This window comes from Metarhizium brunneum, chromosome 7 (assembly GCF_013426205.1).
Source record: "Metarhizium brunneum chromosome 7, complete sequence".
NCBI lineage: Eukaryota > Fungi > Ascomycota > Sordariomycetes > Hypocreales > Clavicipitaceae > Metarhizium > Metarhizium brunneum.
In genome coordinates this window covers 543,028-569,844 of record NC_089428.1, presented here as the reverse complement: position 1 = coordinate 569,844, position 26,817 = coordinate 543,028, and the positions used below count along the sequence as shown (strand labels likewise).

The 26,817-nt window shown below is 50.1% G+C and overlaps 10 protein-coding genes and 1 non-coding gene across 11 annotated transcripts; 5 read left to right on the top strand and 6 right to left on the bottom strand.

The window, feature by feature from the left end:
• Window positions 1–137: 137 nt before the first annotated feature.
• Window positions 138–1,776, top strand: G6M90_00g107290 (uncharacterized protein; the record flags this gene model as incomplete). The annotated part of the gene is made up of 2 exons (XM_014688625.2): window positions 138–1,622; window positions 1,681–1,776. The coding sequence occupies 2 exons, from the start codon at window positions 138–140 to the stop codon at window positions 1,774–1,776; spliced, it is 1,581 nt and encodes a 526-aa protein (XP_014544111.2).
• A 730-nt stretch (window positions 1,777–2,506) lies between these two features.
• On the top strand, window positions 2,507–3,388 carry LYPA1 (Acyl-protein thioesterase 1; the record flags this gene model as incomplete). The annotated part of the gene is made up of 1 exon (XM_014688626.1): window positions 2,507–3,388. One exon carries the CDS (start codon window positions 2,507–2,509, stop codon window positions 3,386–3,388), a length of 882 nt encoding a protein of 293 aa, XP_014544112.1.
• A 2,758-nt stretch (window positions 3,389–6,146) lies between these two features.
• Window positions 6,147–8,009, top strand: G6M90_00g107270 (uncharacterized protein; the record flags this gene model as incomplete). Its single annotated transcript, XM_014688627.1, has 4 exons — window positions 6,147–7,055; window positions 7,129–7,258; window positions 7,320–7,461; window positions 7,538–8,009. 4 exons carry the CDS (start codon window positions 6,147–6,149, stop codon window positions 8,007–8,009), a joined length of 1,653 nt encoding a protein of 550 aa, XP_014544113.1.
• A 576-nt stretch (window positions 8,010–8,585) lies between these two features.
• G6M90_00g107260 (uncharacterized protein) lies at window positions 8,586–9,749 on the bottom strand (the record flags this gene model as incomplete). Its single annotated transcript, XM_014688628.1, has 1 exon — window positions 8,586–9,749. One exon carries the CDS (start codon window positions 9,747–9,749, stop codon window positions 8,586–8,588), a length of 1,164 nt encoding a protein of 387 aa, XP_014544114.1.
• Window positions 9,750–13,658: 3,909 nt separating this feature from the next.
• On the bottom strand, window positions 13,659–14,252 carry G6M90_00g107250 (uncharacterized protein; the record flags this gene model as incomplete). Its single annotated transcript, XM_066131721.1, has 1 exon — window positions 13,659–14,252. The coding sequence occupies one exon, from the start codon at window positions 14,250–14,252 to the stop codon at window positions 13,659–13,661; it is 594 nt and encodes a 197-aa protein (XP_065987922.1).
• A 114-nt stretch (window positions 14,253–14,366) lies between these two features.
• G6M90_rRNA00000019 lies at window positions 14,367–14,482 on the bottom strand. The gene has a single exon (XR_010715690.1). It is a non-coding gene; the product is annotated as a 5S ribosomal RNA (ribosomal RNA).
• An 860-nt stretch (window positions 14,483–15,342) lies between these two features.
• Window positions 15,343–16,249, bottom strand: G6M90_00g107240 (uncharacterized protein; the record flags this gene model as incomplete). The annotated part of the gene is made up of 3 exons (XM_014688629.1): window positions 15,343–15,554; window positions 15,604–15,839; window positions 15,906–16,249. The coding sequence occupies 3 exons, from the start codon at window positions 16,247–16,249 to the stop codon at window positions 15,343–15,345; spliced, it is 792 nt and encodes a 263-aa protein (XP_014544115.1).
• A 1,255-nt stretch (window positions 16,250–17,504) lies between these two features.
• G6M90_00g107230 (uncharacterized protein) lies at window positions 17,505–18,443 on the top strand (the record flags this gene model as incomplete). The annotated part of the gene is made up of 3 exons (XM_014688630.1): window positions 17,505–17,869; window positions 17,923–18,173; window positions 18,229–18,443. 3 exons carry the CDS (start codon window positions 17,505–17,507, stop codon window positions 18,441–18,443), a joined length of 831 nt encoding a protein of 276 aa, XP_014544116.1.
• A 2,159-nt stretch (window positions 18,444–20,602) lies between these two features.
• Window positions 20,603–21,549, bottom strand: napA_1 (AP-1-like transcription factor napA; the record flags this gene model as incomplete). The annotated part of the gene is made up of 2 exons (XM_014688631.1): window positions 20,603–21,143; window positions 21,215–21,549. The coding sequence occupies 2 exons, from the start codon at window positions 21,547–21,549 to the stop codon at window positions 20,603–20,605; spliced, it is 876 nt and encodes a 291-aa protein (XP_014544117.1).
• An 868-nt stretch (window positions 21,550–22,417) lies between these two features.
• Window positions 22,418–23,534, bottom strand: G6M90_00g107210 (uncharacterized protein; the record flags this gene model as incomplete). Its single annotated transcript, XM_014688632.1, has 2 exons — window positions 22,418–23,302; window positions 23,364–23,534. The coding sequence occupies 2 exons, from the start codon at window positions 23,532–23,534 to the stop codon at window positions 22,418–22,420; spliced, it is 1,056 nt and encodes a 351-aa protein (XP_014544118.1).
• A 722-nt stretch (window positions 23,535–24,256) lies between these two features.
• On the top strand, window positions 24,257–26,135 carry G6M90_00g107200 (uncharacterized protein; the record flags this gene model as incomplete). Its single annotated transcript, XM_066131720.1, has 4 exons — window positions 24,257–24,360; window positions 24,439–25,182; window positions 25,239–25,547; window positions 25,607–26,135. The coding sequence occupies 4 exons, from the start codon at window positions 24,257–24,259 to the stop codon at window positions 26,133–26,135; spliced, it is 1,686 nt and encodes a 561-aa protein (XP_065987817.1).
• Between the last annotated feature and the right edge of the window lie 682 nt (window positions 26,136–26,817).

Sequence of the window (26,817 nt, the reverse complement as noted above, 5' to 3'; positions counted from 1 at the left end):
TATTGACGCAAGCCTACTCTTGCTAGGAAGCTCATACCTCTCCAAGATGCTTCAATTGCCAGGCCCGTTCTCTAGGAAACAGTCAACTCATCTCGACACCCCGTTTCCTTGCGTCCATAGCTCCCCGCCTTGAATCAATGTCGAATTATCGTGAAAATAACGTCTCGGGCGCAGGCAATACTGGCCGCCATGGATCCGACAAAGCCACGTCTGGCGCTGGAGGAATCGGGCAACGCAGAGGTCCAATAAGTGGCCTCGTGAGAGCTGTGGCCGGCGGCATCGGTTTCGCCTCGGAGAGTATTCACCACCACAAAGAAAAAAAAGACGAGCAGAAGAAGGCCGCGGCCGCAGCAGCAGGGACGCAGAGCGAGGTTGGCGAGAGCTCTCGAGCTGGCAATGGCATCACCTCGGGGTCGGCAGTCGCCAGCGGCGGGGGAAGCAAACCAGTATCCCAAGAGGAACCCATTTCATCCGACAGCGACCAAGATGCCAGTGAAGAAGCCTCTACCGAGTTGGACGAGGCAGCGTGGCAGCTTGACGATGCGCAGACGGAGCTCGCACCACCGCCCGACTACGCAACCGCCACCCAAGACGATGCCGACGACATGGCTCGTCGGTTCATTGCCAACCACCAAATACAAGAAAAGCCCTCATCCGAAACAAGCCGGCTGCCGGTGCCGGTCATCATTCCCCAGCGGCGACCCGGCGAGCGAGCCCGCGGCTTCATCCACGCATACGCACCTGTCCTCGAGAACGTGGGCATTGACCAGCCCACGTTTACAGACTTTATCAAGCAATTGAACCTGGCAACGAAGCCGTCGCCATGGATTCACGCCATCAATGTGGCCAGCATCGCTGCGCAAAGCGTCCCCGAGCCCATCACCATTGCCATCGCCATCTCGGCGCAGATCGCGACGCAAGTCGGCCTCCAGGCACACAGCCGCTCCAAAACAAACGCGTTCCTGGACAAGATCAATGCCGACTTCTTCCGGCCGCTCGGCCTCATCGCCGTCATCCTGACCTGGAAGCCCAGCCGGCCCGGCGAAGTCGTCAGCCAGGCCCGATTCGACGCGGCACTCGAGCAAGCGGCGGACAGCGTGTCCGGCCCCGGCCAAGGCACGACCGGCCGGATAGGCAAGCGGATGCAGGCCTCGAACGCGACGACGGACTTTGAGTGGCCCGAGTCGGCGCCCCTGGTGTTCCCCGACCTGGACAAGCTGGCCGGCACACCGGAGGGGAAGGAGGCGGCGGAAGACGCGGCCAAGAAGCCGGGCAGCGTGAAGCGCGGCATGCTCTTCGCCATGGAGTACATGGACAAACGGGGCCAGGCGCAGTTTGCAAAGGACCATCCGAGCAGTGGGCTGGCGCACATGGGCGTCGAGCCCGAGTTCCATTCGCGGTACTCTGATCCGAATCATCCCGCGGGCAGTGGGAGCTTGATTGCCCTGCTGACGGGGGGCGCGGTCACGGGCAGGCTCAGCGAGCGCAAGATGGCGAGACGGGAGCGGCGGGCGGAGAGGCGTGAGCAGAGGACGGACAGGAGGAGCGCGAGGGGGCCGACGGTTCTGGGGACAATTGGTCCTGGGGCGTTGGTCCGGGGTGTCAGGAAGTTTATGCACGAGGTATGTTGCGGCGGGTGTTCTGGAGTCGTGCGTGTGCTAATCTGGACGTTGCATGTAGGATGTTTTGTACCTGATGATTGCGAATATGCCTTCGGCTGAGCAGCTAGCTGTGGCGCAGACCTTGTTGGGCAGTCATCCGCCGACAATGGAATAAGAGGATGGGTGGCGTGAATCACGACCGTGTGGCATATGGCGCTGGAAGCAGAGCTGCCGTTTTCTAGGGTTTGTTATATATGGCTGTGCAGGATTTGTTGTTTCGTGCTATCGATCCAACATGTAGGTCAAGTGGTACATGCTAACGCTTTCCAATCGCTTAAACAGGCGGATCTGTGGTAATGGGTCAAATATATATTTTTCGTAGTGGAATAAGGCGACAATGCTGAATATCCCAGCAGACATGCATATGTCGTGCCAACTAGGACCCTAGGGGGAGCAGCGAAAATCCACGATTCAACATTCACCATGTCGTACAATACCACACATCATTGGTGTAGTGATTTGAAAGCCGCAGATGGTTGATTTGGATTGGTTTATTGACATGCCGCATCACGGAGCCGTGGCTCGGTGAATGGAACTCCATGAGACCTCAGCCAACAGAGGCGTACACGAGGCCATCACCTGCCTGTATGTTTGGGACAAAGCTTTCGGACGGCAGACATATCAAGGACAGGCATTGGACCGCAGCAGCGGGGCGAAGAGCATGACAAGGCACGAGGCAATCGAGGTTGGCCAATCGTAAGGCAACTCGTACATTTACCAATCCATCTCGATTCTCTACCGAGACATTTCCTTCTTCCTTGTTTGAACCCCTGCTCAAAGACAAGTGAGCGCGCGCACCGTCGACGCTTTCGCACGCGGGATATCTCCCCCCCGGCTCATCTGCGATGGCCGGCCTCACGGTACGCGAAAGACTATATGTCGTCGAACCGCGAGGACCGCACAGCCATACCCTCATCCTACTCCACGGGCTGGGCTCCAACGGCGAAAAGTTTGGCACGGAGCTGTTGGACACCGCCCTCACATCATCTGGCCACAAGCTCACAGACCTCCTCCCCGGCGCCCGCTTCGTTTTTCCCACTTCCAAGCGCCGTCGCTCTACGGCATTTGGTCGCTCCATGCTGACGCAGTGGTTTGACATTGCCCGCCTCACAGATCCTTTGTACCGCAAAGAACGACAGCTAGACGGGCTGGCCGAATCTGCTCGAGAGATATTGGACATCATGGCGACGGAGCTCCAGAAGGTGCAGCCTCAAAACCTCATCATCGGGGGGCTGAGCCAGGGCTGCGCCATGTCGCTTGCTATACTGCTGTCCTTGGAACACCCTATTGGTGGTTATATCGGTATGAGCGGCTTTCTCACGTATCAAGATGAGCTTGAGGACGCTGTGCAGGACGACATTGACAGCGACGACCCCTTCACACGTCCCAGTGAGTCGCAGGACGTGGCTGTGCAGGCTAGCCCCGTCAAGGCTCAGGTGTTGGAAAGAGATCTATTGAGTCTTCCGGCGTTGGAGTGCCCCTCGCAAGAGAAGACGGCATGCCGGACTCCTGTTTTTCTTGGCCATGGCATGGCGGATGAGAAGGTGCCGTGGGTGTTGGGAGAGGCGGCGGCACAACTCGTGCGGAATGCAGGCTATCAGGTTGAATGGAAATGCTACCAAGACCAAGGGCACTGGTACAAGATTCCCGATGAAATCGACGACATTTGTAATTTCATCGTCTCCAGGGTTGGCTGGGAAGTCGCCAGGCCCATCGCCCGAGTCTAGGAGAGCTTGAATCACGCCAGGTGTATCTGCGTTATCAGTATAACGCATCATTTCACATCCGTATTGCTTCGAGCTCTTTGTGTAATGGCCTCAGAATCTTTTTGACAGCCTTGCGCCGACTCTATACACCTTCCCACTTGGGCCGCAACCAGGCCTGCTATCTTCCCAGTTGGCAGGATAGTACCCCGACATCTCCCAGTCCAAGATGGGCGTCACCTTGTCCGCTTGGACCGGAATGTCGCGAGAGTCAAAGTCTCCGTGTGTCGGAATGATGTCGTGATCCTTAAAGACGCTGACTACAATCGATTTAATGGGCACAACTATTTCCCACTGCACCAAAATCATGGTTGGCCCACCTAAACAGAGCTATGTGTGTAGTGAGCTCGAGGTAGGGAACGCCATCAAATTCGCCATCATTCAACTCGTCGAGTCGGCCCTGACAGGTCACCCTAAAAACGGTTGACCTCCGATTTGTAATTAACGGGCGGTCTTATTAAAGTTTTATAAGACGACCCGTAAGGACGCGGGATATAATAACTAAAGAGGATACAATTTATAGTTATGACTTACAGGATAAAGGCTATCTCCATGGGCACTTAGTTCTCTATCACGCCAAGTTCTGGGACAACGTAATGCATCTAGACTAGGCAAAACCTACAGATCATTGTGAATTGGTGATGACTTGTGGTCATGCGTCGGGTCTAGGCTTGACCAGTCAATGGCATAAGCCAATGTTACTACCACTACAATCATCACTGCATCCCCTGGGAGATGCAACTATTTACAGAGTATTTGGTAAGTCTGACCAGATATAAGCCGGTTATTTAATCCCCTCTCCGAGCCAAATCAAATTCGACCGCCGAATCATGGACCTCCATATCAACCCACAATCAGAGAGCCCGCAGCCAGTGTTGCAAAAGCCAGGGGGCTCGGCGCAAAGTAATTGACGAGATTCATGCCACCCACGTCAAATAACGTGCTCTAGTACGTAAATGTTTCAACGCCTTTGCATTCGCGATATGGTACAGAGAAAACCCCATAAATACATACTCATCCGCTGGGGGATAAAAACCTGTGCCAAGGCGTCTCTTGAAACACCGGACAGTCACCCTTGCTTGTTCCCGCCACGGCGTGCATCAAGATTAAATTGACATGCATTATTGATACATGTATTTAGTGGCGACGTCGGCATTTGATAAAGTGAGCGTGTCGGGGCGGACCAACTGTGAGAAGGGCTTATCTAAGGGTTTGGAGCAAAAGGACTCAATTTAATAATGATCTCGAAGGGTCTCTAAGGTCTTAAGTAACTAAGAGGTAAAAAGAGAAGGGTAACTACTATATTAATATAAAAGGAGCATCTAGGCCTAGAGCTCTTACCTGGGCACGTATTCAAGCCGTATAACTAATAAGTCCTGTATTAGTGAAGCCCCTCTATTAGGCTTCACGATTTGTTGGGCCCTTTCCGTGTAACACCAACAATATTGTGAGTGCCCTGGCCGTAAACGGCACCGGGAAAGATGTCATGGCTGTGAAAATCACTGGATGTGCACGACCAGACATTAATAAAATTACCAACATTTGAACCAGACACCAGACTTGATCAAGTGTCTGGTGACATGGGAACATCGAAGGCACCTACTTAAACAGGGCGCAACGGGCCTAAAGGGGAACAACGGGGACTGTAATCGATTCGACATTGCCTGCGCCATCAACCTTTGTTAGCCTTTATAAGCCTAGAAATCTAGCTTATAGATATATATTTAAAGACTAGCATACAACTCTCTCAAGTATCAAGGCTAAACTCCCATTCGCATCCCGCTACATCGTCACTCGGAAAACCACTCTCGCTGTCCTTGATTGCTTTCACGATGCCCTAATTAAACTCCTCCGCAGTTTTGCAAAGCCTGTACCCTTCTGGATCTTGATAAAAGTACTTAAGGTGTAGCGAAGACGGGACCAAATAAATGAGGGCGTGGCACGAGCACTCCTGCAGTTTTCTTCTCCTTTTCTTTTCTTCTTTTTATTATTCCAGGGGGGGGTTTGTGAGCTGCTTGAATCGACTCCACGGCTCTGCCACACCCTAGGCTTCGTGGACACCGAGTGACGGCAAATCACCGATGCGGCTGAGAGTCAGTTACACAGCCTGTTTCGGAAACATGACAATCTACGGAGTAGCTGTTTGACTATTTCCCATGTCAGCATCTTCATTGGCCAAATCGTATCTGTACTACGTTACTGCTGTCGGGCCGGCCTGAGACAAGTATGTACATAATGTCACATGGGGATTGGAGCAACTGCAAGGAGGCTCCGACGAAGAGGTCACATCAATTTCAATAGCGCCATGCTTCTGCCAATGTCATTCGGCAAAGCGGCCTGAACGAGGGTGTCGACCATGAAGGTCACACAACAATAAAAGAAGGTATCAGGAGAGACCGGAAACAGACCGTTGACCCTCAGCGAGGACTACCTCAGGCACTAGCCCTTGCTGACTTCTTGTACTTATAGAGACCTCTGGTCGCTCGAGGCCTCCTAAAAAACCAAGGACCTTTAATGTCTTAAAGTCTGATCGATTATTGATTCAATATTTGAACACACATTCCGAGTCCAGTTACCCTGCCCTTGTCACAGCCAAGCATAAACATGTCTGGTACATGTCAATTCTGACGTGTGTCGACAAATCCCATTCTTCAGGCCATCTCTCCTTGGTCACCTTCCACACCTGCTATTACTCATTATTTGTTCGCCATTTTGCAAGAAGATGCGCGCGAGTAGCTGCATCAATGCAGCAACAAGCCTCTTGCTTGCCACGCTGTCAGCCGCTCGCATTTCCCGGCGTCACCACCTGAACCGTCTGTCGTCTCGTTCGCCCAAAGAGTACAGCAGGAGATCCGATATCCCTACTCAAGAAGGCACTTTCCAGCAGCTGATTGACCATAATAACCCCGACCTTGGCACCTTTACCCAACACTACCTATACAACGCCGAGTACTATGCCGGACCTGGCTCACCAATCGTGCTAAATACGCCGGGCGAAGATGTGGTAGATGGCTTTTATACCACCAACAACACTCTTCCTGGCCTGTTTGCCCAGACTAATAACGCTGCCGTTATCGTGCTCGAGCATCGATATTGGGGCAAGAGCTCGCCATATGATAGTCTGTCTACCACTAATCTGCAATACCTTACCCTTGAGAACGCTATCCAAGACTTGATTTACTTTGCCCATAATGTTCAGCTACCATTTGATGTTGATGGAGCGTCCAAGCCAACAAAGGCGCCGTGGATTTTAACGGGCTGCTCATATCCCGGTGCTCTTGCAGCATGGACGCATCATCTCGCGCCCGGCACTTTTTGGGCGTACCACTGTACAAGTGCTGTGATTGAAATCATTTCCGACTTTTGGCAATATTATGAGCCCATCAAAGCAGCTATGCCTACGAATTGTTCTACCGACATGCAACGGGCGACTGAGAAAATTGATAAAGTTTTATCACACGGGACCAAAACCCAAAAGCACGCCTTGAAAAAGACATTCGGCCTTGAGGCTCTTACCCATGATAATGATTTTGCAGAGTCTATTCTTGGCGGCCTTGAAGAGTGGCAAGGCATGACGTTTGCCAGGTCGGACAAACCGAACCTGTTGTACCAGTTCTGCGACTACCTCGAGGTATATTCTGCGATAATCATTTGTCCCGTCATGGTAATATGCTGCTCAAGTATTATTAACATGACACAAATAGAACATGTGCCCGGATAAAGACAATACCACCAATGACTGTCGTACTACGCCTCCAGGGCCGGAAGGTGTTGGCCCCAGCAGAGCCCTGGACGGCTTTGCCAAGTGGTCCAGGGAAGTCTATCTGCCCGGAGGTGAGTTGTCATTTACTTCAACTAGACATGGTAAAGCGTCAAGACTAGCAAATAAATTTAGTGTGTGCGGAATACGGCTACTGGAGTGATAATAACACCGTCGCGTGCCTGGATATGAATGACAAGAACAGCCCCTTATACAAGGATCTCTCCGTAAATAACACACTCAATAGACAGTGGTATTGGTTCCTCTGTAACGAGCCGTAAGTACATTATTCACCCACGATGAACTACATAAATACACGGACAATTTCGCGGCTCACGCGCAACTTGTCATAGCCTTGAATTTTGGCAGGTCTCCGGCCCTCAAGACACCACGGGAATTGTGTCCAAGTACCTCGACGTGGAATACGGCCGAATGCAGTGTCGAAACCTCTTCCCACGACAAGGCATCCATACATATGGGCTTGCAAAGGGCCGAAATGTTGGCCAAACTGAGAGAAGGATGGGCGGCGGTTGGCATCATGTTGATGTGAACACCACACGTCTCATGTGGGTGAATGGGGAATATGACCCGTGGAGGCCGGCTACGGTATCAGCAGATGCACGGCCAGGCGGGCCATTGCAGTCAACACCCGAGGCTCCCGTTTGGGTCATTCCCAAGGCGGCGCATTGTAATGATATGCTTGCTGAAGAGGCTGTTGTGAACCCGGAACTGGGCCAGATTGTGGACGAGATATTGGCTACGATGAAGGCGTGGGTTGATGAATATTACAAAAAGGGCCAGGACACAAGGTCACGCTGGAGTTAGACTCTACCCTAGATTGAACGGAGACGTCTACGTGTCCCTCAAAGACGGACCAGCTTTGTATCCAGACCGTGGGCGGTCGGCTGAACAGGGAGTGCAGGGCAGATGCAGTCTGGTGTTGCTGAAAATCCACGATTTAGGGATCCGCAGGTCTTTGTTTCCGGGGATGCATTAGTCTAATGATGCCAAGAGCCTCACGAGACCGTTCTATAAACTATAATAGCATGCCTTCGTATATGTATCAATGTGAGAGAGGCATATCATAGACCTCGTAGTTATGATAAGCGTCTTCAGCGGGAGTGTTTACTTCAACATCTGAGTGTATAAAATGAATGCAATCAATTTACTAAGCCACAGAGCCCTCCTCACTCAAGCTCAATAAGCAAGTCATTACTTGTTTCCCCTGAATCTATCCAGCAGCCAAAGTGACAAACGCGACACCCCAACTCCCCTGTCGGAATTGACAATATGGTTAGCACTCTTGGAATCACACCCTTTTCTCCCATACTAGCGGCCAGTCGACGTGATGTAGTCATGTGCCAAAGTCAACGTGACATTTCAGCCTCGGCCCGTCATTTACTACCAGGGGTTGAATCTTGGTTGACAGAGACGCCAACGCCAGCTGGGTCCCAGATTGGCTTCACAAAAAGTAGCAATCTCCTTGGCAATTTCCTCGCTTATATCGGCCCAGCCTTGTCCGGCGCCAGTCTCTTCCTGGTGTTTGGCCAGCATAGTGATGTCGAAACAGTGCCCTGCCCATATTCCTCTCACGATATTTGCCGGAGCCACCTCGGGGACAGGCTGAGACGACCAACAGATGCGCAGCAGGATGGCGTGGCCAAAGCCCAAAAAATCAATGTCGGGGCCGTAAATGAATTCCCGCTGGAGGGCAATGGCTTCTGCACGTACAAACTGCTTCGTGGTGAGGTTTCGAAGAATCCACGGTTTGTCCTGCGGGAAGTATTGTCTATAACTAGGAAATTCGGACGGGCTCAAATATGTCAGCGCAGCGTTCTCGGAAGACGGTACCATGGACAACAAGACTGCCAAACCAACTGTTTCGAAATGCATGTCGAGCAGTTTTTGTGCATTGGAAACTTTTGGTGTCGTAAACGCATAAAGGTTGGATCGTGTCATGGTATCATACCAGCCCTCGTAACGGTCAAAGACTGCGATTTTCTCTTTCCTGAGGGTCTCCAGTTCTGCGTCCGAAAACAGTCCAGGGGGGTAGTCATTTGGCTCGGTGTATTCTCCCACGTAGACAATCTTTTGACCAGCCCAGGGCGCCAAACACGAAAAAAAATCAGCAAACAGCCGTTCTCGGGCGATATCGCAGAGGTGTCGATTCACCAATCCGAGGCTGAGGACATCCTTATCTTGTGCCAGATGAGAGAAGATGATTTGATGAATTTCGGTAGGGAGTCCGGCAAATGTGGCTGGTTGTGAATTCGGTACGCGGCTTCCAGCAGTCATCGTGGTCTTGTTCAGAAGTCGTGGAGGGCACTTTCGCAGTTCGACGTCGACTTGGCGCTTGACGGCTACCGTCGCCGACACACAGCTGCTTAGTGAAGCAGTTGGCCAGGCAATTCGGTCTGGATTCACGGCAAACCTAGGCCGAGCGGGAACAGTGAGTAGCTTGACGAGTGCCTCGGCCGTGCCGTTGTTAAGCATATCTTCAAGCGTGCCTCCATATATGTCGTTCAGCCTGGCATGAGGAACTACAAGCTTAAACGTCTGCTCCATGGTCCAAGTTTTGGCTGTGGCGAGTTGGCTGACGAGCAAACAATGCGTGTTACAGAAATGATGGCAAATTCTGAAGACAAGGAGGCACGGGCTTTGAAAACACGCTCCACGCCAATTTTCTGGGCGAGAAGGAGGTGAGAAGAAGGTGAGGATTAATGCCAATAGTGCTTTCGGTCACCTCGCGTAGCTGAGTTCACTTTTTACGCGTTCAAGCGTGTGTTAGGCAGCAGCGGAGTTGCACGTGATGGCCATGGCAATGCGTTGAGTTATTTGTGAACTACCTAGGTAGTGAGTCGTTAATCAGAGTTCTATCTAGTAGGTTCATCAAAACGGGCTGTTCAGTTCAATCCAGCTTGCAAGGTTGAAATTAGGAGCCAGCTAGCAAACCCACCAGCAAAAAGGGAATCTGTTCGTCCTTTCGTGGCGGTTCGGCGGGGCCTCTAGCTCTGGGAAGAATATTTGATTTCAACACAATCTGAGCAAGTAACAAGGTCGACCGGGACTTAAAAGATTGCGTCTTTCTAGCTTCTCTCCCTAGGACTACCAACGATTTATTAAGCAATCATGCATACGAACTGTCATATACGACCACAGCCGCCAGTAAAACTCACGATTCTGTTAAGCTCTTCGCGGTTCTAATACCTTTATATATAAAGGAGTATACCTCTAAAAATCAAGGTTGTAATATCCGTTTTTAAAGTAAAGTAAACTAATAAAAGGTGTGGTGGGATTATAGTTACTTACTGTATCACATAGTGGCCTGGCGTAAAAAACGGGAGGCGCCAGCACTAGCCTTAGGTGTAAGACCTACATATACTGCTTTCTTTAAATATAGCCACCTCCTTGCCACTATAAGACCACTGATTACTGCACAGTTACGGCTGATTATCTTTACTAATCGCCAGTATTTGTTAATACTAGCGGCGGCGTAGCTTATAATCGTAGTAGAAGTTGTATCTGATTTTGGGGTTCGCCTTCCACCCTAATTTTCAGGGCGCCGTTATCTGATTCTTCAAATAGATAGTAATTGTCCTGGGTAATAACAATTCCGTCCGGCCCATTCGGAACGTTATCTACACGGACGGCCTGCTTCATGTTATTCTTGACAACGGCGCCAGAAGGGCCTCGCCCACTAGTATCCTGGGGAACCCAGAGAGGATACCACGAGGAAGGCTGCAACAAAGAGCATAGAATATTTTATACTAGCGTTTGATGAAGTGTAAATAATAATACAACTGATTTGCAGAGTATATAATATATTAATTTTATAAAAAGTTAATTTTTTTATAAAATTTATTTTCCTATAAAAAGTTAATTTTCTTATAAAATTTACTTTTTAAGTTTTAAATACAATAAGCTAAGCCTAATTAAGTAATATAGCTTTGTACAATACGTCGTACGTACGCAGTACGCGTATGTACTTCTGGAACCCGGAGGGCTAAGGCTAGATTTTCCTAACGGCGCAGTTCTTCCCTGTTCGCTTTGCTCGGTCAACTATTCGCCTGATAAGCTGTGTGCCCTCAGTTCACCTTATACTCCCCGTGCTTGGTCTTGTTCTGCACGACGGGCGCTGGGTATGTTGGCCCAAGACACCGCCGAGCCAGCGTGTCAGCAGGTCCGATCTCAGACAATTTGCCATTGATTTGGGATATATTTGGTCTGGCAGAGTATTAGCAGCCTCCGGTTGCAACCTGCTGAAGGGGCCTGGATCGCCAATACCCGCCTGCTACTAAGTAGTGTCTGGTTTGAGTCCCGTTGGCGAATTTACGATGAGCGTTATTTTTGGAAGAGAATTAAATCTAAGGGCAATAATAGCGTCAAGATAGCTAGGGTGGCAGACTTAGGTAATGGAAACGAGATGGTGAGGTTGGTTGTATATAATCACCAAATGGCTGGGAGGGGTGCCGCATGGGAAGCTGCGACCTATCTGGTGTCAAGTGTGTCTTGCGTGATCGGTGGTCGTTTGGCCAATATCGCCAATACAACTGTACTTGGCTAAGTTACCACGGCTTAGTATTTAAAAATAACATTTTTCTTTAAAGAGGAGAAAAAAATTATATAAGTAGTGTAAAACTTTAATTATAGCGCGGTAAGTAAATAACTTTATATAAATACCGTAAATAAAAACCTAGATTTATTTTAAACTTTTATTATTAAAAGTAAATTTCTAGAAGCTTTTAAATTATAGCAAATATTCCCAGCTAAAAATTACTTGCTCTTTGCCTTTCCGATTTAGTTATTTTCTGTTACAGTACTATCTAGCCTTGTATACTTTGTGGCTGGCAGTATTTACCTTTTACAGTAGTTTGTGTAATACCGCTGCAATTGTAATATAATTTTAGTAATAAATATAACGCTTAAAAGAAGGATTCTACGTTTTCTTATATTAGAAAAGAGGGTAATAAAATTAAACGCTATTTATAAGCTGTTACCCGACTGTTCCGCTATTAAGTTACAACGCTAATTGCACTAGTAATTAGAGATGTAAGTCTTAGAAGCAGTTTTACTGCTCAAAGGTAAACAAGTAGGTTAGTCTTGCAAGCCACATACTATCAACCCCTTTGCAGGGTTAGGTGTAACCCCGAAAAAAACTTCGTAACTGTATTCACTAAACCTTGGACAAGCAAAGCAAGTTTTACAAGATCCGTCATATTTGGCTGCCGACTTACCCATATTACGCTCCAGCCTAGCAACAAGACAATCTTACATGTACAACTATAAATAAACGTTATAGCCTCTAATATTATACTCATAAAAATTACAATAAATAAACAGCACTTAACACACCACAAAAACTTTCTCTTCCACACCTAACACTACAGCATGCATACTACGACTATTCTCGCCGCTGCTAGTATTGTGGCTAGCGCTTTTGCCCAGTACGACAGTACGGCATTCGCAGTCTTTGATCACTATGATTGCAGCGGACTTGGCGTTGTTATCCTACTGCAGCATTGCACCTCTATTCCAAAGTTGGCGCAGTCTCTGAGAGCGCCTAAGTATGGGATAGGAGTTACTTGTAAGTTTTATAGCAATTCCACAACTAATATATAGCTCTGAAAGCTTATTTGAGATTAGTTGCAATCTATGAAAATCAAGATTGCACAGGAAACGTCCGTTATGTCCAATCTGAACAATGTGTTAACCGCGACCCTAGCAAGCCTTGGGGTAGTGTGAGGATGGAAGTCGTGTGAGGCTGGACCTCGTCTCTGGAGAGTACCTGTAAGGGCCCCAGAATTGGCTATAGCAAGTGCCAAGATCAGGTCGCTCATTCATTCAAGCATGATGTCAAGGTCAAGTCGTTCATTCAAAGCAACAGCTATTGCTATACTGCTGCCTACTAGGCAGTAGTATTATAATAAGGATTTAGTTTCGTATTATTCTACTCTTTATATAGGAAATTAAGAGTCTCTCGTTTTACCTAAGCTGTCCCATACAATCGTGCTGTGTGACAGCGAGTATTCAAATAAATTAAATACTAGCTGCTGGAGAGTACTTTCAGTTGTTGTATAGAGTAGTAATGTTGTACGTACATACGTACAGGAAGAAAAAGTACGTACGCGTTGTCAAAGATCATGTCGCTCATTCATTCAAGCATAATGCTGCCTCTGTCAAGAACACCAGACGCAAGCATCACTACCCAGGTGGCAACTTGCCACTGGCAAGTGGAAAGTAGCAACAGCAAGTCGTAATTCAGCCGAAGGCTGTGTATACATTAGTTCTTACTTTTTTTTTTCCCGACATGGAGTAATAAACATAAAGAGGTGAGCGGGGAGTTGCCAACTTGGCGCTGGAAAAGCTCTCCAGCGGGCACTGGGGGTTAGAAGCTGGCCAGAGGGAGTCTGGTGGGGACATGGTTCAATGTTGCTTCAATGTTATCCTGCCAGTCCATCCTGGACTGGCCACTGACTAATCTTGGGCCAGGCCCGGACGTGCCCATTCCGTCTGGTTTAACTTCGATGATGTCCACACCGAGCGCTGCTCTACCGAAAGGTTACATGCTGACTGGATGGTAATGCCGTTGATCCGTCCCGAAGTTGCTGTGACGAGAAGTTTATTTTCAGCACCCCTCCTCGCAAAAAGTTGGACGATTGCCTCGATGATTCGGGATTTGCCCGTCCCGCCTTCGCCGCCGATGAACTGGCAAAGCTGGTCCACATCGGTCTCACGTTGAGCTTGTCGGATGCGATCCATTTGCCTACAGATCAGCAGGAATGCGGCGCGCTGGCGACAGTTCAGGGTCAAGGTTTCGGAAACTCGATCCCCTTCGGCGTAGAATGACGAAGACGCTCGCCATTGAAGACTCATGTGTGGTTCAGTTGTCAGATGCTGTATCAGCGCGACGTCTCCGCCTGGCTTGACCGCATCCTGCCCCAACTCCGAGTTAGTTGTGCTGCCATCCCCAATGTTGGTGCGCCTTAAATGCCTTGGATCAGGCTTTCGATAGTTAGTCACGTAGTATAGGATAGCTTTCACTTTGCTTTGAGTTGCGATAAAGGACATGTCGTGGTTGTGTCTTAGCCCAACCGCAATTCCCTTGTTCCATCGGTTGACCATTAACTGTGTCCTAGGACCACCAAGGATTTATGATGCAATCATACAAACAAACTGTCACATACGACCACAGCCGCCAGTAAAACTCACGATCCCGTCTGATCTCGCACGATAATCTGGCGAGCGCCGGATTAGTAGTTGGGTCGGTGACGACCAGCGAATACCCGGTGTTGTATGTTTTTAACCTTCTTTTTTTTCCTAATGCAGATAGTAACGGACTCGCGCACTTTGTGTTGACGGTGGTAAGACTTCTTCTGTCGTTCGTAAATACAGTAAATAAATTATATTTGAACCAGAATTCAGGCATTGCCGATTTTTTTTTTTTGGCTCTGCACCCTGTTAGCAAAGGTCGGGCATATCCTGGTCGTGGACGAACAGGGCCAAGCCAATAATAAATACATGAACTTGATCGCTATAAAAGGCGCTTGGCTGCGACTGCGATGTGATGAAATGGCAACTCATCACGACGTTTCAGACTGCTGCATCTAGCCACACCAGCCCATCGCCGCTTAGTAAGTCTATTAATGAAGCCCTAGGCTGTCCCTGATTTCCCGTGGGTTGGCAGAATTCTTCTTTTCTTCACCACCGGGTATTACGTCCGACGTCACCGTTAGCCCCTACTATAGGTGTAAACAAAGATGCCGTACGGAAGCCGCTTTCGTCATCTACTGCCTGCAGCAGCCGGATTCGGGCCTTGTGAAGCAATTGATCCAAGCCCCGTGCTCCCCAGGCAATCCGTCTTTTAATCCGAATACGAGATCGTCTCTTATTGCTTCCCATCTAGTCTTTGTTTCCACTAGACTCTTCAGTTTGCGCCGCGATGGCAGACTCTACGAGAATCGCCTACCATAAAAAGGATGCCAGCAGTGATTATTTATGTTGGTTAGCAATGCAGCTGTGTAAGTGACTCAGACTCTTTAGCATGGATAATAACACAGCCTTTTGTTTCATACACTTGACCAAGGAGAGGGAGAGTAAGTATTGCATTATCCCAAAGTTTCAATTTTCACTTAATAAGTCTGGGTTTCGGGTAGCTAGGCTAGCTGTTGACATAAAAGTCCAATGCCATTTGCTTACGGATAGGCTCTCCCATTTGGATAGCCTCCTCCCCTTCATGCCGATGGTCTCTCCAAAACTTTCTATCAAAGTTGTAAGTGTTGACAGAGAGATTGATCTCTAGTTTCACTTTATCTCCGCCAGCTTGGCTTCCCTCGTCTCCTTTCTTGATCCCGAAAGTAGTGTCCGAAATAACTACGACTTCTTAGTACTATTTTTTCAAACTGCGAAATAAGGACTGTACCTGGCAGAAATCTCCTTGAATTATTATCATATCGATAATAGACATGAGTAAAGTAAAATTTGTTCTCTTCCGCTACCTCAACACTACCACTTATAGCGTTGATAATCACCTCAAACTGGCTTTGAAGGTGTTGTTCTGCAGCCAGCGCCCTCATCTCTTGACGGATGGAACCATGGGCCTCGCTTTGCGCCGTTACAATGACCTTTTGAGCTGTGGAATTGTTTGCGAGAGATAGCCTAGGAGTCATCACTTAGTCTCTGGCCTTCAGTCCACGAAAGACCAGACGCTTGTGTGAAACATACCATGCCTCATTTCCTTGGCGAAAAAAATCAATAGCCTTTGATCGATAGTTATTTCTAATTATACGAGAGGCGATTGAGTCGTCGGATGGGAGATTGCCAGCTTCGACATGTCTGATGAGCTGTGTCTCTGCCTGTCCAAGCTCCCAGGCGTTCCAGGACTGGAACTCATCTTGTATAGCGTCAAGATCTAGTTTATTGTCATCTGGAATAAACGGTGTGTAGTATAGAAAGAGAACATTGGGAGTGCCATAATCATTAGAGACGTCTACGCTTGCAGACTTTAGACCCGGCTCAGACCTCAACTTGATGGTCACTTGCTCCACATCAGGTACGATCGAAGCCATACTGGTTAGATGAAGGTGATGGACGTTGAAAATTTTATATTGCCTACGGCATACTCTCCGCTATATAATACAAGCTCACGGATTCGGAGACTCTCGCGGCAGAAACATCTCCATCATTCTGGATGTGCCGTCGCTACCCAACCCCTCATGGCCAAAGCCGGTGTGGCTTGTCATGATTAAGCTCTCACATGTCGAAGCGGCCAATGCAAGACACGGTGTATTCTGCTAGGTGCTGCGAAACAAGAAAATAACATGCATGTGCCTGGAGTGGCAATCGGTTAAAAAATGCCTCAGCTGAACCTGTTTACCGTGTCTCGTTGCATACAAGTAGGTGTCAACCGAGGACAATACCTAATAGATTGCTACAGGAACAAATGAGATATCAAGTATCCTTCAGCGACTCGCCACTGGAGGACCCTACATGTACCCCTCAACTTTCACGATCCGCCTCTGCATCCGATTTGTGGTTAGTTCATCGAATGGCTTGTAACATTGATGCAGTCACACAAAAGGGGTCATATATGACACAACGCCGACATCTACTCTCCTATGAGACACGGCCATGGATGTGCAGGTTACCATGCACGCCGCTCAATTAGGCTGACCTAAAGCAGCCACTTCTAGCAGCAGCAGCTCTCTCTTCATGGTGGGCGCCATCGTGAATCCCGACATGGGCAATCTAAACAGCTGCATGGCGACCTTTCATTTATGCCCCGAAAAAGAAACTGCCGCAGCCAGTAGCCTTGGAAGGCAATTTGTAATCCAGCAGTAACACCCTGCACTTTTGCATGAGCACATGCACTCAAGCTCAGTCCCCTCGGAGTGAGACTGAGTCTGTTTACTATTGTATTCCGTCTCACAGTGCACACCGCTCCTCGGTGCTGCATGTTGACTTACATACAACCCTTGTGCAACCGCGTCACAAGGCCGAATGTAAAGGCGCCCGAGGCATCGTCCAAGGCGCACGGGTGATGGAACCCAAGTGGCGTGGCTGTCTCTGGCTTGCATGAGTTATATTGATGTTTTTGGGAGGACTGCAACGTGATGCGTTGTCCTGAGAAGACATGGATTGTTGTCACATGTAGCGTAGGGGATGCGGAGTCATGGCAATCAAAGTCGAAAATCCAGGTATAAAAGACGCATTCCTCACCAATCAAGGGGACATTGTCACAAGCATATCATAAGTTCGTGGACTAAGCAACGATTTACACAAGACCAACAACCATCTGGACTCATCCTGAGTTTTGTTAGCACCATGGCTCCAATCGCTACGTGGGGTGATGTGGCAGAACTTCCCATCGATAAGCCCTCCTTTAGGGCACCTGCAAAGAATGAAATTCCCAGTGATGATGACATGGGGTTCAACGACCCCGACAATATTTTGTATGTTAATATGGAGGCCCCAGGCCTAGGTCAGAGATTCAAGGAACGCATGGACGAGCTGGAGCAAATGCTCCAGTTGACTCACCAGCTAGCAACCATCCACGCCGGAATCCAGGTTAGGAGGCGGAAGGAAGAAGGAGCTCTTCCAACCGATGATAGCGATGATTCTCGCTGGAGACGCTCTCAATACCGGTCCAGGGTCATGGACGTCTACTTCAACGATGGCGTGTATCCATGGTATGTTGCTGCTCAGACCGAGTATATGCCATCCGAAGCTAACAATAATGTAGGATGTACAGCCCCCAGTCGAGCAACGTTGACAAGGAAATCCAGGTTGAAAAAAGCAGGTTCCACTGGGAACTGCTGGCGACGATGCTCGTTGGAATCGTACTTCCCCGGCCCCTAGCAGCCGCACTTGAGGCCATCTTCCAGGGAATCTCGCAAACCATCAACGAGACGAATTACACGGCTGACCGTCGTTCTTTCTGGAGTATGCTTCAAGTATACACGTATGACGAGGTTAGAGACGACCTACGCGCATGTAAGCATACCCATGTTCTGGAAATATAGAGAAATTGGCTAACTTGAGGGGAAAGCACTTCGCAACATTACTTATACCCTGGACCAGGAGATGTATACGACCTCCAAGACGAAGAGCACTCAGACGACGGTCAGTACCAGATTCACCTTTAGTCAGGCCAATTTTGCCTTTAATGAAAGAACCTGGAAGTCGATGCAACCCGAGGTCGAAGCATATATCAGATCCACTGGAATCGGCAACATTAAAGACCCACCAAACGTTCCCGTTTAACTGTAACCTTGCAACTTGCATCAGAAAAAAATGCATTGCGGCGCGGATATTGGCGCACGCTTTGCCCTGACAGAGTTTGAACTTGTCTCAAAAGTTGAATGAGAAGAAGAAGGAGGCTCTATGAGGAAAGTTTTTGCGGTAAAAAAGGCAACACGAGGAAGAAGTTAAACCAGTCTTATTTTTGGCATATGTCGAGACTTGATGAATGATATCATCAGATACACACTCTTGTTCTTCTTCACGGGAAAACGCTTTCGCGTCCACTCACTTGGTTTCATGAAAAGATGTAATGTCTACAAATCAAAGCTATATAAGAGAAAACCGGATCTATGATGCGATTCTTTGACTCTTGAAATGTATCAGACCCTTAGTGTATAATGTCCCTGTTAGTAGAACTACTGAACCCGCTGGAATGGACTACAACTGCAGCAATAAGCATCGTCCAAAGCTCTCCGTTCCCCTGCCAGAACAATGAAAAGAGCGAGATGACAAGATGGATAAGTACAGGTTCTGAATCTTGAATCAATATCCGGCAGACCTACGTTCTATCAGGCTGGCAAGGTACAGCCAAGCTCTGTCATGAACCATGAGTTTTCTAGCTTCTATCTGTGTCGATTTGACCCCGCCTTGTATCAACAAATGAAATATACGTGTTTCGACGTCTGTCATGCAAGTCTGACGCTGCTGCGAGTGGCCGGGCTTGTCCCCTCGGGACAGGACCTCACGGCCAGTCTTGAAACCCCCAGTGGGCTGACAGACGACGAGGTTCTCTTCCCGTTATTGCCGTTCTGCAGCTAGGATAGCTGGGCAGGTAATAGTTTAAAAACGAGGGCTGCAGTTTGTTCAAATCCTCGGCTAGTTGTACAGTGTAACTCGAGTCCATCTATTGGGAGCTGTGTGCATGAGCCCAACCCTAACCCGCAACCCTGCATCATCACCATCACAAGTCGGTTGTTAGCAGTTACACATCCAGTAGCCCTACGGTGGATGTAATCGCATGAGCCTTGTGTCCTTTTATAAACACCGTCGACGATTTTTCGCTCACTTTTCCATGAACTCTTCCGCATCACGTTTCTTATTATGCTTTGCAACTGGCCGGCGTCGTGGCTGTGCGAAACACGGCCTCCTTTGGCACATCTTTCGCACCCATGAGAGTTAGCAGTGCTGTATATGCATTTGATCGTTGAATGACGACATGGAAACACGCCGTCCCATACGTTCCATGTATTCTCATTGTGGGGGGCGTTACTGGGTCACCCCATTCATCAAACACCCATGGGTATTCAATGTTGCTATTTATGGCTTTGTCGCCACTCAAGCACAGGTTGCGGGGTGTCGGTTTATTCACATTGTGTAGACATTTGCAGCCACAAAAGCACATGCAAGCAGTTTACTGCAACAGAAGCCTTGCATAACTGTGGCTATCCGTTTCTGGAAGCCGGACGCCTTCATTTACTTCGCACTCGCTCTTCAGCCGTGCCTTCCGCCCCCCACGAAGTATTAATTCATCCGTTGCCTATGAATACCTCCAGCCGTTAATAGAAATCCTTCTCGTATGAACATGAATCTGCCTTGTCGCATAAAGGTACTACGCTGTTCATCGCGAGGACGGACAGAACTCCATTAATGCGCTGCAAAGATAAACAGTTGGCTACATCAAGAATATATATTAATACTACATCAAGAAGTTGTGTAGTCATCATCACCATCTCATACGTTGTTCCTGTTTATGATGTGAAGAAATACCGATCTCCACGGCATCATCGGCTTTGGGCAAACAACCGTTTCAGCCACCTCCAATATTGATCGCCGTTTGACAGGCAACCCACACCCTTTCAGCTTCGAAGTCACACAAACGCCACCATAACGATTAAGCTCGCTAGCTCACGCAGCATTTGTCACCACGGACATATTCCGTCACAACGGCGGAACCAGCCACCACAGCAAGTGAGCTGACAACACCGTGTACTCCAGACAAGGCCCTTTTCTTTGCCCTGCGGCAACCGGCCACCAGTCTTACCTGGCTGTCTTACTTCCCCAGGGCCTATTTGTCATGTCGAACATGGCGTGGCATGAGGCTGCGGGGTCGGGAATCATCCACGAATCGGCGAAACGACCATGTGCGGAATACGAGGAGGGTTGGTATTAAGATACGCAAGCTAAATCGATGACGGGCGGAATTTATCTGTCAACTGTAGTCTGTAACCCCCCTGCCGCAGTCTCGCGCTCTCGTGAATGCAGTGGGTGAGAATGTCTTCTGTGATGCCTCCCATGCCATCCCCTGGAAAGAACCTGCGCAGCTCGCGAGCAATCGAGTCAACGTCCGCCAGTCCTTCCTGAAACAGGCGGTGACCGGTAATAAACTCCCACATCTGTCCCGCGTTAAGCTCATGTCCACAATACCGCGGCCGTGAAGCCGCAAGGCAGTGTGGTTCGGAGCTCGAAGTCGGTGGCGGGCTCGCCAACCATTCACGGCTGGGAGCAGATATAGACGAGCCATCAGACCGGTCGGCGCAATCAAATAGACTGCTGGGCTTGGCCAAGTTCTGCAGGAGGGAATACTCCACGGTCGCTCGCTCCAGGTCCTCTTGCAGTCGGGCGTTCTCCGCGTTGATGCGGTCTCTAGTCGCTTCCAGAACCGCCACCTTGTCTTCTAGCTCCTTGAGGTGCTGTTCCTTGCGCTGTCTAAAAGCACGTTGGCTATACGCCGTGGATTTCGGATTAGTGATTGCGTCCAAGACGAACCGCAGCAAAAAGTATGGAGCACGTACGCCACCCGATTCTGCTCCCTGCGCTTGTGATATCTCGAGCCCTGTGGTAGCTGCGAATCTGCACTGGGTGGCCATCTGGGCTGCGCCGGCGCCAAAGCCACCATTTTGCGACTGCTGGGCTGGAGGGGAGATGCGACGGCGTCATCGAGACCAGAGCTGCAACCGTCGGAGACCTGTGACGAGGAGGAGCTTCCGGGGGTTTGTGCAACTTCGTCGGTAGACGGTAGAGAACTGCTGAATAGATGGCCTAAATCGTCGGCGAGATAGAAGCCTGGAGCCTCGATGACGGCATCGACTTGGTCCTGGATCAAATCGTGTGAGCAGCGACGGGACATGGGGGAGCGAAAGTACACACCGGCTGGAAAAGACCACTCATCTTCTGTGACTGGCCAACGAGGCTTTGTGGAAATGAGAAACCCATAAACTCAGGCCATGGAGATTTTAAAGGCATCTGGTGATTTATTTCTTGCATCGTGTGCAATTTTCGTTTTTGCTGCATCAGTTGTCTGAGCTGCTGCTTGTCCTGGATCCTGGACGTCCGAGTTGAGGGCAACAAGGCATCTTTATGAGACAAGAGTCGGCAATACACCTTCATCTTTTTGATTATCTGATCAACGCCACCTCCATGTGCTGCTCAGGGTCGATTTCCAACAGAATACGCGACGCTGCAAGGCGAGAGCCAGTTCCTTCGGTCGCATCGGGAACTCGCCGTCGCGGGCGTCTAGATGCCACGATACAAACACATTGCTTTGCGCCACATTGGCGACGGGTAGCCTATTACCTACCAACTGCCGGGTCCACAGCCGGTGTTCTGGAAGATGGCTGATGAGAAGTCTAGTTGCACAGGTTGAGCTGATGGCCAATTCGTGGAACGGGCTGACAGAGTAAGCTGGCCTTGCCAATCGGCCTCCCGCCAATTGGACGCGCAGTTGCACATGGCGGCGTCTTCATGGCGTCTTGTAGGAAGTAGTGCTGAGGGACCAATTCACAACGTGATCATGGGTCTTTGGGAGGGCTACGAAACCTGTACTGCACTCCATGTGCTTGGATGTCAAGATGCATTCAGACGCGTGGCATTCATCTTTTATTGTAGTACCAACGATCTGGCAAGTAAAATTCCTACCCGGTCATACTCGCGTTCTATCATCATGGCTCGTTTATTCCCCATCTCCAAGCATCTTGGTCATTGTGAAAAATGGCCGACTAGCTTGCGACCTTGACAACCACCTTTCCGAGATGCTTCCCCTCCCACTGATACTGGTACGCCTTCTTCAAATCTTCCAGCGTGAATATATTGGGGTCAACTACTGGGTGAATCTTGGCCGAGTCAATCGCCCGATTCATCTCCTCAAACTGCTGCCTCGAGCCGACAAAGATGCCCCGGACAGTGCAAAGGTGGTTGAGCACATCCATCAACGGCGGCTGCATATCAGAAGGACTGAGGAAACCAATGATGGTGATGACGCCCTCCAACTTGATGGCCTTGAGTGACTGCGCAATGCTCCCTGGGCCACCAATCTCCAGAATGTGGTCGAAACCAGCACGTCCGGGTGTCAAATCCCTGGCTACCTGGCCCCAGTCAGATTCTTCCCTGTAGTTGATGACGTGCGAAGCGCCGAGTTCCTTGAGGAAGTCAATCTTGTCATTTGACGAGGTCGTAGCGACCACCGTGGCTCCCGCTGCAGCGGCGAACTGAATACCGGCAAGACTGACGCCGCCTGTGCCTTGGGCCAAAACCCAGTCCCCTGTTTTCAAGGCCTTGGATTGCAGGCCGTAGAGGGCATTCCACGCCGTCAATGGAGCGCAGGTGAGGGTGCTCGCTTCGATGGCGTTGAGGGAAGCGGGCGCCCGGACGAGGCCCTGCTCCGTGAAGACGGCGTAGTTGCGCAGGGTGCCGTCTATCGCACCTCCAAGTCCGCTCTCGACCGCTTCGGGAGTGATTGGGTTCGATTGGTGAAGCTCGTTGAACAGGGTGCAGACTCTGTCTCCCTTTGCAAACTTTGTCGCCTTGGGGCCGGCTGCGAGGACGATGCCGGCGGCGTCGGACCCGGGAACGACGGGGAGATTCATGGGAAACGGGTACCGGCCCTGACGACGTATTAGCGACTTTGACGTTTTAGGATACCGAGAAGCAGGTACGGCTACAAACCCTTGGGATGGCCAAGTCTCTGTAGTTTAGAGAGACGGCTTCGATTTTGACGAGCACGTCGTAGTCTCCGAGGGGTTGGAGAGGTATGCTCTCTTGAAAGTTGAGTCCATCGAAGCTGTCTTTGTCGATGGCTCGGACGGACCATCCGCGTGCAGTTGTTGGAAGACTCATGATGGTTGTATACAAAGGTTCTCGATGGAGGATGTTGATAATGGCTTGAAGGTGAGATTGAGCGTGTTGACCATAGAGGCCGATGGTTGATATTTATACACCAGTTGACATATAATTCATGACCGCATTTCTTAGGCATTGACGTAAATCGGGATCCCCACTTTGCTATTTGGCGATGCAAGGGTTCCATGTTGGTGTCTGGTGTTTTCATGTCCCGCAGACCCACGGTGTTGGCAAACGCATCAAATGACTTGCGCAACGACCACTACAGGCCACGACGGACTCGAACCGCGTCCGTTTGTAATCACAAAAGCGCAAACTACAACATCACAAACACGTGGTCCGGGTAGGGATCGGGCGATCCCTGTCTCTTCCGAGTTCCAAAATGGGACCTGGACTTGCAAGTGCCGGGATCGACCAGGGTCGGCCGACCCTAGCCAAATGCGGGTCCAGGTGGAGACTCGGTTTCTGCAACAGGAAGTGGGCTTGACAAGCAGCACGACGACGTTTCACCTTGCCCATCTTCCATCTTCCGACGAGTCCGAACTCTGAAGGATTGGAGTAGCATTCAGCAAACCTTCTTCTCCAAGCTTAATCTCGGGCACTAGCCGCTGCTCCGCCACTCTCGCGGCATCGTCTACGCTGCTCCCCTGACAATTGCGACGTCATCAGCCTGAGGCTGGCCGCCGCTATCGCTTGATAGTAGATACAACCACATGACAATGGCGAATTTCCCGCTTGCACTGGCTCCTGGAGCGTGCCTGAGCTGCCGGCAGCAAAAGCAGCGCTGCGATAGGGTCATCCCTAGCTGTTCTCGCTGCGTGGCGTACGTACATGTACCTTTCTGTTCTGCGCGGGAACCCATCTCCCGATGGCCGCGTGCAAAGTGCTAATGCTTCGCAAGGCGAGTTGTCAAGTGTACATACACAGCGAGAGATCAAGCTGCTTTGCGCCAAATTGCGTCCGTCTCCCAATTTGCGGCCGATACATTGGTTATCTTGCGCGGCCTTTGCCCGCTGGACGTGTCCCCTGCTGGCGAGCGCGCCTTGCTCTGGGCAGCGTGCGCGAGGCAGAGCACCTTTGTCGATGATGCAGACGCTCCGCAGGCATCCTTGTCTTGTATCATCAATGACATTTTCGATTCCGCTGGTGTTCACGTCGTGGGAACCGTGAGAAGCTACTTCGACATCGCCCATCACTGGCTGCCAATTCTGGACAGGGACAATGTCCTCGCCAGCACGGAGAATTTCGTTGCCCAAAAGGCGGTTTCCGCTGTTGAAGACGACGCTTTTGCTCTCATGGTAGTTTGCATGTATCTCTTCATCACCCCGCCATGTCAACACGCAAATCACCCAGTACGACATACCTTGTATCGGACCGTCAAAAGCCTCTTTTCCATTCTGCAAGCCTCCTCAGATACCACCGCACAAGTCCTTCTCATGCAGTCTGGTATAATACTCGCAACTCATGAGATTGGCCATGGCATGAGCAAGGACGCCTACGAGACATTGATCGCTTGCCGCAGCCTCCTTCAGCGCATCAACCTGCATAATCACATAACCAACTTTGCTGGCCAAACAGGCCCACACGTCTCCCTTAACCGCTTGCAGCTAGATTTATGCCTGAGTGCGATCATTCTTCTCGATATGTGAGTATAGCTCTGAAAAAAGCACACTGGCACTCATGAGTACTCACCTGCTTCAGGACCGTCGTGCTATCAACTGTTGACCATGACTTGCCACAACTGGTCCACCCAAGCCAAGTACCGCAAGACTCTCTACTCCACAGAGCCTCAAACGAGGACATCTATGGCGAAGATGCCGTCCGTAATCTATTTGCCCGCGCACAACATGCCCTCCGCCTCGGGGACATGTCCAGGTCCATAGGCTCCTCGACCGACTTGGCACAATGCGAGGCCATCGAAAAGACGATATACGGCCAAATTGGCAGCTACATCTCCAAAACCCAAGGAGGGCGGTTTCCCCTCTGCGAAACCGTCGCCATGTCGCTCAGGTACGTGTCCGCGACGTTTACATGCATTAGCGGTGGGCGTTTCTAACGCCGCCATCCAGTACATTGATGGTTCTGTACCGGAAAACAAACTACCTCACGTCAGCCGTGGGCGATGCAAAATCCAACATGGCGGCCACCTGCGCATACAATCTCATCATCGACACATGCCGAGTGGAGAGCGAGCTGCTCCAAAGACACGGCTGGCACAACAGCAGACGGCCTTGCTTCTTGGGCTTGTGTTGTTTGCTGGCTGCCTCTGTCCACCTTGACAAGCTGTGCCCGAACGGCTTGGAGGACGGAGATGCGCAGCAGCTCAGACAGGCACTGACGGGGTTTTCTTCTAGGTGGAAGCTTGGAGGTGAGCTTTCTGCGCGTCGTTGGACCTACGGGGTTCTTGCTGACCGTGTAAAGATGTGCTTCTGGGACAGCTTGGAAACGGCGACGGGAACGGGTTCGAACAGAGGGCCAGCTTGTCTGGGCCGTGATGACTGGTGGAACTTTTCTCGGCGACAACTTCCCGGTGGCTCGGCTGTAAGGGCGAATGCCACGTGGGACGAAACTGCTCGTCGTTTAGGATGGAATAGCTAGGCGACTGAAGACGTCGGTTTGAGGGGCGGGCCCGAATTTATCCTTGATTAGGGTCAAAGCGACGTTTCACCGACGCCGAAAGGGACAATTCTCGGCATTTATATGCGAGGCTGGCTCGAGCATCAGCTTCATGTCTCTTAAACTTGAACAAGCCTGGAAATGCTCCATCTTGTGGCAGTACCCAAACTTAGAGTACTAAAAGAGGGGGACGATGGTGCCCTTGAATCAACCAAGAAATGAGTGGACTTTCGGGCACAGTCGCACTCGGACGTCATGGCGGTCATAAATGGGCCTTGTCATCTCGTCACCTTGCGATACAACACTGCGTCAGAGGTTTGAGATTTCTTTGAGCATCACTGGGACTTGCGAAGGTTCATTGTACATGAACAGATTGACTAAACTGGAGACGACTCATCACCGCAAGAGGGTACTATGTAGGCCGGAGGGTTATGCTACGGCGAGTCTTGGTAGTCTTGCTGCCGATGGAGTCTGGATTCAAGGGAACCCCTTTCGTCCGAGAATGCGAGGCAAGGCGCATTACGCCTGCGACACGAGAATGCGATGCTGTTCATATTCGTAGTTCTTTGTCGGACGGTCAACTATGCTATGGTATATTGGAAATGCTCCACAAGACCCGAGCCATATAACAACTGGGGTATATTTTGGCAGATGTGAAGTGGCG